This window comes from Pan paniscus, chromosome 8 (genome assembly GCF_029289425.2).
Source record: "Pan paniscus chromosome 8, NHGRI_mPanPan1-v2.0_pri, whole genome shotgun sequence".
Classification (NCBI taxonomy): Eukaryota; Metazoa; Chordata; class Mammalia; order Primates; family Hominidae; genus Pan; species Pan paniscus.
The window spans coordinates 141,729,918-141,740,000 of record NC_073257.2 but is presented as its reverse complement, the minus strand read 5'-3'; the positions used below and the strand labels follow the sequence as shown (position 1 = coordinate 141,740,000).

The window sequence follows — 10,083 nt, the reverse complement described above, 5'->3', positions numbered from 1 at the left end:
CTCTCCTAGACCGGGCCTGGGGTCCGCAGGAGGCCACTGTGCTCCAGCCACCCAGAGAATTTTTCTCTTCACCTCTGTGCTAGCACTGTCCTGGCTGAATGGAGTTGGAAAGAAACTCTCTGCCCGTCTTCCATGCTGGGGAGGGGTCTGGGCCTGGCCTCGGCTTATTAAAAAGCTCAGCTCCGTTTTATTACAGCTCAAGGTAGAGAAAGTTAAAACGTAAGCCCCCATTTGTATTTAAAATTAACTAAACTCTGGATTAATCCGCACAATCGTAAACTGGAGGTAGGTGTGCAGACGTGGATAAGACAAAACTCGGTGCATCCAAGCCCCCAGGCACAGCGCACACACTCTCGGAATGTGAAGGCATTTATGAAGTCCTTTACAACATGCAGTCAAAGAGGTTAATTGAAAAATTTCTTAATGTCATTATGAAAGAACTAGATTAACCCAAGTTAATTCACTTTATTGTTCAAAATAAAGAGGAATAAGCACTGAACTCACTTGCAAATTTGGGGCGTGAATTAGGGGTGAGATGTTGTCTTTAAGGACTCTGCCAGTTTAATTAAGATATGGAAAATTACTTATTGTTCTTCACCACTAAAGTGCTAGGAATTAACAGGCAAATGTGGTGCCTGGGCCTTTCATATCTCCGCCATGTGTGTATTTGTTTAATACCCATAAGACTCCGTCATTAAACCTCAGGCACGGATTGGGCTCGTTCTCCGCCGGCCCTCCCACTTGTCCGTGCACCTCTGTGAGCCCAACCGGACGGAGGAGCCACAGAAAACGCTTTTACTCAGGCTCCTTGTAAAGGCCACAAACAGTGTTGTCAGCACGCACATGCCTTCCTGTCTGTGCCTGCCTTCTAAGTGCACGGCAGGGCCAGGACGGGTCGCTGTGGATGGGGACTGGTCTCCACACCCGCAGACGGAACTGGTACTGAAGGGCAGTGATAACTGGCCGGTTCCTCCCATGAATCACCTGCTGTCTGCTCTTCCTTTAGGAGGTGTTACTGAAGCGGGCGGCGGACCTGGTGGAAGCCTTATACGGAATGCCTCACAACAACCAGGTAGGTGGAGGGTGGCTCCCCTCGCCCGTCCTTCCCCCCGTGCCAGAACCCGTGGGCAGCCGGCGTGGCTCCAGTGTGGGCTTTCTGGACACAAGCATGCTTTTCCAGCGACTCCACAGGAGTCTGATGTGAGAATGGCTTCCCATCCTTGCCCTCACACTAGGTTCAAGTAGAAATGATGAGTTGGTGTCAGGACCCAAAAGCAGAAAAACTTGTCACAGGGGGAGTGCACAGCCTTGAAACCCATCTGCAGTGTGCAGTGGCGGGTGGACGGTGTTGGCGCCGCTGGGAACCAGGGAGGGCTGGATGGGCGCCCCACAGCATGCAGGACAGAAGAGAGCAAATGTTGCTCCTTTTTTTTTTTTTTTTTTGAGACAGGGTCTTGCTCTGTCGCCAGGCTGGAGTGCAGTAGGGCAGTCTCGGTTCACTGCAACCTCCACCTCCCAGGTTCAAGCGATTCTCCTGCCTCAGCCTCCCGAGTAGCTGGGATTACAGGCGTTTGCCAACACACCCGGCTAATTTTTGTATTTTCATTAGAGATGGGATTTCGCCATGTTGGCCAGGCTGGTCTTGAACTCCTGACCTCAGATGATCCGCCTGCCTTGACCTCCCAAAATGCTGGGATTACAGGCGTGAGCCACCGTGCCCAGCCAGATATTGCACCCTTTCAAAAGCGTCAGTAAATGATTTTCCTAGGGGAAGCTCTTTGCCCATTAAGAAATAGATTTGGTCATGGTCTGGGCAAGGGACAGTGGGATGCCACCATGGTGGGCCCCCGAGAGTGCGGCCAGCTGGGCCGGGCCTGGGGTGACAGGCCGGCTCCCACTTGCTCCTGCTGCAGGAGATCATCTTGAAGCGAGCGGCGGACATCGCCGAGGCGCTGTACAGCGTTCCCCGCAATCACAACCAGATCCCCACCCTGGGCAACAACCCTGCACACACAGGCATGATGGGCGTCAACTCCTTCAGCAGCCAGCTAGCCGTCAACGTGTCAGAGACGTCACAAGCCAACGACCAAGGTATGCCGGCGTGCTGGGAGGACCCCTGCCCTGAACGCCCTCCGCGGGTTGGTTGAGGCCTTAGCTGAAGAGGCACGTGTCCAGGGCCGGCTGGGGAATGTCCGTAGCGTTCTGTTCTCTCTGGCTCTGCTGGTTCCTTTGCTCAGGAAGACCTTGCTGCAGGTCCTCCCAGCCAGTGCTGGGGTAAGAACACTCAGAGAGCCCAGTTACTAAAAACGGCAGCTCCACTGGATGCCATGCGGGTCACTGGTATTTGCTAGAAGTTTCCCTCAATGTGTTCATAAGTGACTTTGCTTTCCTTGGAAGTCTGGGCTAAGCCATAGGATAGCCATGGCCTAGGGAGCTGAGGGGAGCCTGCTTGGACGCACTGCACGGCGGGATTTGGGTCTAAGTTTGGAACGAATCCATGGAGAGAGACCCCCATTTCCCCACCCCGCACCCCATCCCACAGTGCAGTGTCCTGGGCCAGCCAAGGCCGCTGCATCTTGCCATTTGGGTCCATTTTAGTTTTCTTCATTGAAAAGCGCGCAGGCAGTGATCTTAGAAAACACCTCACCTGTACTACTGATTTTGTTCCCGTCCATCCACGCTCCCATGGCAGGAATGAAGCTTCCATGTCCCCCGAACACCCCCATGTATAGAAATAACAACCATACAAATGAAGACCCCCAAACAGCCTTTCAGGGGAAGTTACGGCCACAAACAAGCTCTCCTTGTCAGTCATGGCATTTGAAGGTCTACAGAGGCCGAAAGTTCACAGAGCGTGGGGGGACAGACCAGGAATCCAAGCTGTTGATAATTGCCTCTAAAGAGAAACGTGAAAGCCACTGACGGTGAGATCGAAGCGCGCCCCGGCTGGCTGTCGAAGCCAGCAGAGACAGGATGGGGCTCACGGTGAGACAGTGGCAGCAGGGTTGGCGTGATAAGGTCATCCGAGCTGGCAGCAGGCGCTAGAGCAGGTGGAAAGCACAGGGTCAATTAGCAATGTTAATATATGATATAGATTCTCGGGGAACCCCCCCCAAGTGTCTGTCGCTGATAATAATGTTATTTTTGGCCGGGGGGGGGGGATTTCAACAGTCGGCTACAGTCGCAATACAAGCAGCGTGTCCCCGCGAGGCTACGTCCCCAGCAGTACTCCCCAGCAGTCCAATTACAACACAGTCAGCACTAGCATGAATGGATATGGAAGTGGCGCCATGGCCAGTCTAGGGGTCCCTGGCTCGCCTGGATTTCTTAATGGCTCCTCCGCTAACTCTCCCTACGGCAGTAAGTGTCTGTTTTTGTCACACGTCATCACGCAGATTCATATTCACTACCGAGTCGAGTGTGTGCATTGCTTGGATGTTCTGTGATGTGAGCTACTGGATAAAAGGAAGGGTGGCCCTGGAGGCTGGGCGTCCAAATGGCGACCGTAAATTGACCCAAAACAGGCCCGATGTGATCTCATTGGAAACCAAAACAAAATCAGAACAAAATGGGCTGCTCAATTGGAAGGGAAAGTCCAGTGCAAAAGAGCTTGCCTGTTATCCAGAGCGTGGCCGAGCCAGACGCATGTCATGTTTTGTTTTCGTGCCCCCGCCCCCTCCGTCTGAGGCGAGGCCTTTGGTGCCCTCTCGCCGTGGCGCTGTGCCGCGGCCGCGCGTGCTGACCGTGTTTGCTTTGTTGCAGTAGTGCCGTCCAGCCCCACCATGGCAGCCTCTTCGGTCACCCTCCCTTCAAACTGTAGCAGCACACACGGCATTTTCTCATTCTCACCTGCCAATGTCATCTCTGCAGTGAAACAGAAGAGCGCCTTCGCGCCCGTGGTCCGGCCCCAAGCCTCTCCTCCTCCTTCCTGCACCAGCGCCAACGGGAACGGACTGCAAGGTGAGGGTGGTGCGGGGCCGTGGGCCAGTGCCGGGTCCTCTCCAGGGGTGGGGATGGGAGTGGGGGTGGGGGCTCGGCCTTTCTCCTGGCACCTCTGTGACCGCTGCATGTGCTCCCGTGGCCCACCTTGATGCGTGCCACCTCTGCCTGGTGTTCACAGCGAGGACCCCTGTGCACTGAGCCCCAGAAAGAACCAGATTCCTCCTCTTGGTTTTTGTCCAGCTCACCCTTCCGACGGCACCTAGCGTACTTACGGTGGAGCACCCTGTGCCCCTAAGGGGGTGGGACCACGTGAGAGAAGGCGGGAGTGCGGTGAAGGTAGCTGTGGTCACTATCGGTCTGATTCAGCCAATGGGCCTTTGCCCGGGGCCTGGCACTTCTCAGCGCAGGATGCTGCCCTGCCCATAGCTCCTGGGCTTGCAGCCTGCTATGCACAAAGCAGCGAAAATAGCCCTGGCATGGGGATGGCGGGGCACCATGCTACCTGTGGAGCCCATCTCAAAATCTGCTACCCTCGTTGTCCCGAGGCTGGGCCTTGGTTCTCCACCTTATCTGCTGGACCACACATCCAGCAGGGCTGCACTGTCTTTTGGAAAGGGGTGTGCGCCTAGACCCAGGGCCAGGTGTGTACCAACACCAGGTTGCAGTCCTGTCTGTGGACAGGAGCTGATTTTCCTACGTGATCTCTTTCAAAGAATCAGGAGGGAGAAGGGCCGGCCCCAAGGGCACAGCTGTCCACAGATGAGGCCACACGGGGTGGGCACCCTGTGCCTGCCCAGCGCCTGGCCCATCTGGGCTGTGCAGGCTGCACATGGCCTGTGATGTGTGTGACGGGCAGAGCCACATGGGTGCCCCCAGGCCTCATGAACTTGCGAGTGGCCCTTTGTGAGGTGCTGAGGCCCGCAGGCACTTAAATTAAGTGGCCGTCATCTGGCCTCTTTCAGACACCACCTTTGGTATATGCTCCTCCCAGTGACTCAAATCCAGTTACTCCTTTAGAAACATGAACCCATTCAACCAGTATTTACTGAGCACCTACTATGTACCAGGCTCTCTGCTGGGTGCTGAGGACGTAGCCGCGGAGAAGACAAACTGGCCCTTTTGTGAAGTCGGTGGCATATTTCACTTTGATGAACTAATGCTCAAAAAAGGAACTGGAAAGGTATCAGTGATTTGAAATCATTGTCTTCACAACATCCGTTAGCGTATGAAGGGACGCCCAGGCCCCCGAAGTGCCGCCGACTGGCCTGCGTGCCATCAGCGGGCACCACACCAGGGTCGTTGCAGAGGCAGGTGGTGAGGTGCCGCGGCCCTGCCCGTGCCACGGGGTCGGGCCGGCTGAAAGACGGCACCTCCTACGCGTTGTGTACGCACAGGGCTTCCAAACCGTAAAGTTGTAACGGTGAGTCGGAGATAAATTAATATTGTTGAAATTAATGAACTGAGAAATTGAAGCTCACGTCACTACATGAACAAATGTATTAATATGTTATACATAAATTAATGAGAACGATCATTCTGACAAAAATTAAACACCAGCGGTAAAAGATTTTAAATTACATTCGTACCAGGAGTTCATGTGAAAGCGTCAGCCCCACTTGGCGTTTTCGTGCAAAGTTTTCTCTTCTTTCCTGAGAAGAGAAAAAAGGTCCCGAGGCGGTGCCGTGACTCACATCTCTCCGTGGCCCTTGCCTGGAGGTTCCAGGGCAGGTGGGCTGTGAGTGGCTTTGATTCTGGAGAGCCCCTGACTCACCATTACGATACAGAGAGGTGACCGCACGGTCAGAGCCCAGACCTGGAAGCAGAGGGGGAAACTGAGGCCAGTCTGGTTCTCACATAGGGAGCGAGAGCAGGGCCTGTGAGCCGGCCTTGGCTGGCGTCACGGGAGTGACCAGGCTGGGTCACCTCTCGACAGAGGGGGCTCCGGGCCTCCGTTGGCTTTGCACCTGTTGGCAGTGCACCGGTCAGTGTGGGGAAGCTGCAGCCTCTGCACACAGCAGTGCCAGGAGCCCTTCCCTTTTCCAAAAGAAGCCTTTGAGGAGGGCTGCAGGAGGGGCAGGACCGGGGGTTGTTGTCCCCACGTGTGCCCCCACCTCAGGAAGCAGATTCCCCAGCACGCCCTAACCACGCCCGAGGCTGGTGGACGGAACTGTGCAAGACCAGCCTCCCAGTTGAATAGGGGGGAAGGGCAGCCCCGCCCGCGTCAGCGTTGGCGGGAGGGCACGTGGGGGAGCCTGCAGTAACTGCTCTGTCCTTCTGTCTTGCAGCTATGTCTGGGCTGGTAGTCCCGCCAATGTGAGGGACTTCTGTTTACCTTCCGCAGCACCCAGCATCAAAGGACGGACTTCAGGGGACACGTTTAGTATATTAAGACATGCTGATGGAAACAGTATCTTCAAAAAAATCAGCAGCAATTGAAATGCTACAAAAGACTTTGTTTAAAGATTTTATTTAAACTATTAAGAATCAACATGCAAACAGCCTACTTCTTCATGAACAATTCCATTTTATTGACTGAACTTTTCTCATATTTTCACATTTCTCAGTCCTGAAGAATAAGGAAAACAAAGCGACGCCTATTTTGTATAAAGTTTCCGACTCCGTCTTGGCCATGTCTAGTAATTGCTATGTGTTGGGAGAAACTTTGTGAATGCACCATTTTGATGATCATGAAACGCTGATGAAAAATGCCTCCAAACATTTTTCTGTACTCATACTTAGATTCACAATGGTTGTGTATCTCTATAATGTGAAATATTTTTTTGTGGTGATAAAAAGGGGGCCAAGGAGGTATGAGCCATCAGACTGGAAAAAAGGATGACTATATGAGGAGGAGAAACTGGGGTGGCAGGGAGGGAGGGAGGGTTGATCATTGCTTAACTTCATCTTAATGAAATGAAACTTTGTAACTTATTGTAGTTAGAAATTGTAACTTTGATATTGAATTCTCTTGCCTTCAACAAGCACACTGACAGAGAAAAAATGCTACTGTCTGTTGGTTCCAATATTCTCCCACTGCTAGAGCTTCCTGTTAAGCAAGTGTGATCTGCAACATTTTTTCAACTTTTGCTAGCACTGTATACTATTGCATTCTTAGGCTACTGTGAGGTCTATGTTTCTTGTACCAGAAATTGTCCTTTTGACTTCTAGATCCTTCTTCCCTAATGTGTTTTGTATGTGGTTATAAAATTGTAGACTTTTGTGATTTTTGCCAAAGTTGTAGCTAAATATTTATACACTTGTCTTGAATTTTTTTCAGATCCACTTAAAATATTTAGAAAAACAAGTTTTATTCCTTATGTGTCTTATAAGGAATAAAATGGTCTTCATTTGACACTTACTTACTTTCCCATGAACACTTGCAGTTGCTAAGGGACTTTATTTTGTAACATATCAATTATAAATATTGTATTTATCTTTGAAATTTTGTACATTGCTTTTCCCACCTTTTCCTTTTTCTTCTTTCTTGTCTGTATTGGTTTTTGATCATGGCCTGGTGTTGTGATACTGGGAAGAGCATTAGCCAAGAACTTGTCTCTTTGATCTGTTTCGTTAAGCTGAACCAGTGTCTTTACATTTCATTTGTACTTCAAAAATATGCTATTGTTTAGACTTTCCATCCTTTTTTTTTATTTTGAGGAAAAGTCAAATTCATTGTTTATTTTTATATTATTTTTAAGTTATCTGAACAAATACTTTTGAAAAAAAAGTTTGTTGTATAGTCAAAACAAATCGGTGCCACCCGGCCGTGACAAATCCTAGTAGATTCTGTGCATGTGGAGCGGCCGCAAAGAGGTGACACCATTTGGGGCTGTGTCCTTATTTTATTTTATTTTTTTGTAGAATGTAAAAAGTCATTTTAGATGCCACCCATTGACTTTGCCACATAGCTGAACTGTGTTTACTGGAAAAATTCAGAGGCCTAAAGTTTAAAATAAAATTTACTTCTGATGTTTTAATTAAAATGTTTGCCACATTAACTTTTCTGATGCCTTAAAAGTGGACTTCTTTAAAGAACCTTTGTGCTATTTTATCACAGGCTTACACTACAATTGTTAATAAATACTTCATTTGGAGATGTATGGTGTAAAACACACAAACACACACAAAAAAGCACAAGCCCGCTGCATGACCCGTCTCTCCTTTCTGGGACTATTTCTGCTGCGTCCTGTACCCTCCTGGGCCCACCTCCGATTCACAGAGGTTTCAGGGGGACCCAAATCACTGCTGGTTTTCAATTTTTTTTTAACAATACATTTTTGTGGTCAGTTCCAACAGCACTGTCCGTACTTTTAAAACTGGAATGACCTCCTTCAGATATCGTGCCTCTTAGTGCCAAACCCACAGTGAGACCAAAAGTGTCAGGTGTTTTTTTTTTTTTTTCTTTCTCCTTTGCACTAAGTGCTTTGCAGACACGGCACAGCAAACATTTTGCAAACTGCAGCAGAAATCGAATTTAAAACAAAAAGGAGGGACTTTACCTTCTTGACAAAAATCAACAATGCACAACTTAGAAAGTGTTCATTCTAGGGACAAAATTAAATAAACAGAATGTCCCCGGGAGTCAGCAGGTCACAGTCTGGCTTTGTGACGGTTGACAAGGTCTAGCTACATGGGAAAGCCTGAGAAGTCACTTTGGAACTAAATTGCCTCCGTTTTATTTTGTACGAGTAAGGGTTTGATCTACAAAAGAGCTCACATGGACGCCCTGAGAACGCCTGCCAGCTTCCCCATGCCCTCACTTGGTTTGTGTTTTAGGTTAAGTAGTCAATGCCCACATCACTTCACTGTCTCAAGACTGAGCACTTCACTAAATGGTAGATTTTACTGTTAAAGACCCTACAATAAGATTGTTTTATCTGTACATTTTTTCAGATATTTAACTGTATAAAAATGTTCATTTTACACAATATTTAATTAAAGTATTTCTTGTCTGTGAATTTCACTTTTGGTAATTTTCTCTGTTTTGATTATTAAAATGACTAAACACTAACATAAAAGTTACATGAGGGGTTTCATTTGCACATACCGGGTTCTGAAGCTGCAACTTGGCCAAGATAAAAATGATCCACAGAGGAACTTTCCACAAAGTTATCCAGCCTCCGTCCTCTAACCTGCATAGAAAGAGAGGTTCAGCAAATTGTCACTTACGTGGTCCTGACCCCCAGAGGTGCCATCTGTATTCATGCTGCACTCTGGCTGATGTTTCTGTGTCACAGATGTTCTGTGGGCCACAGCAGCACTGGGGTGACACAATCACTGTTCCAGCACTTGTCTTTGAGAACTCAAACAATCCCAAGGCTCACTGAGGGGCTTCATAACCCACTCCCTCCAGACCTTCTGCCCCAGCCCCTCTGCTTCTGAATAGCGCACTGGGCAGGTAGAGAACAACGGCTCCGGTGACCCCAGACACATGCTTCTTTTGGTTCCATGGTTGGGTTCCACTGGGCAAGAACCAGGCTTAGAAGAGTGACACAGCAGCAAAGGCTCTGGATAGGTGTGCAGATACCAGGGCACCCAGATGCCTGCGCCGCCTATGTTCTGCAAGAGGGGCATCACGGATGCCACTGCCACCACAGTGGCACAGCAGACCCCATGCACTAGCCCCGGGCACTGCTGGCTGCACGTCGGTAGCCAAATGCACCGACTATAATGAGATCTGCTATCAACACTGAGGTTCTAATTTACACGCCGATGTTCAGCTCCTCCGAGTTTCCCATGCTCCCATTTCACTCAGTATTTTTTCATTTTCTCCTCCATGAAAGGCTGGGTTTGCATGTTTTGGCTTGCAGCTTTATAACACATACACATAAGTGTGATCCAAATTAGTACTCACAAATGTCATCTTAATTACTTGTTCTGCTGAGCAAAACAGGAAACAATTATTCAAAACATAAAGAAACTTGTGAATACCTTTTTGTCGTGTCATTGACAATCAGGTTCTCATTTCAGCCTTAAAGAGACAGCAAAGAGAGAGGCTTATAAGGTACAAGCCTGAAGCCTGCCCACTCCCCTCCCCTGCAGGCTCCCTTCCAAGTGGCTGGAGGCTGGGGCTGGGGCTGGGGCTGGGGCTGGGGCTGGGACAAGCAGTTGCTGGGCAAGTCACCACCTTCCCATTCTGCG

The 10,083-nt window shown here is 49.7% G+C and overlaps 1 protein-coding gene across 8 annotated transcripts in view; it reads left to right on the top strand.

Annotated features, from left to right (window-relative positions):
* The window catches only part of EBF3 (EBF transcription factor 3), a 127,853-nt gene extending 118,956 nt beyond the window's left edge, over positions 1–8,897 (top strand). For 2 of the 8 annotated variants that reach the window (XM_034931720.4, XM_063607587.1), the window contains exons 12-17: positions 1,007–1,072; positions 1,914–2,091; positions 3,172–3,360; positions 3,871–3,960; positions 5,010–5,122; positions 6,228–8,897. In XM_034931720.4, coding sequence (XP_034787611.1) covers positions 1,007–1,072; positions 1,914–2,091; positions 3,172–3,360; positions 3,871–3,960; positions 5,010–5,122; positions 6,228–6,245 — 654 coding nt within the window. In that variant the 3' untranslated portion in view covers positions 6,246–8,897. Of the gene's footprint in view, positions 1–1,006; positions 1,073–1,913; positions 2,092–3,171; positions 3,361–3,762; positions 3,961–5,009; positions 5,123–6,227 lie in introns of all 8 variants that reach the window. The other 6 variants (XM_063607585.1, XM_034931715.3, XM_034931722.4 and 3 more) reach the window with 3 other exon arrangements.
* The last annotated feature ends 1,186 nt before the right edge of the window (positions 8,898–10,083 follow it).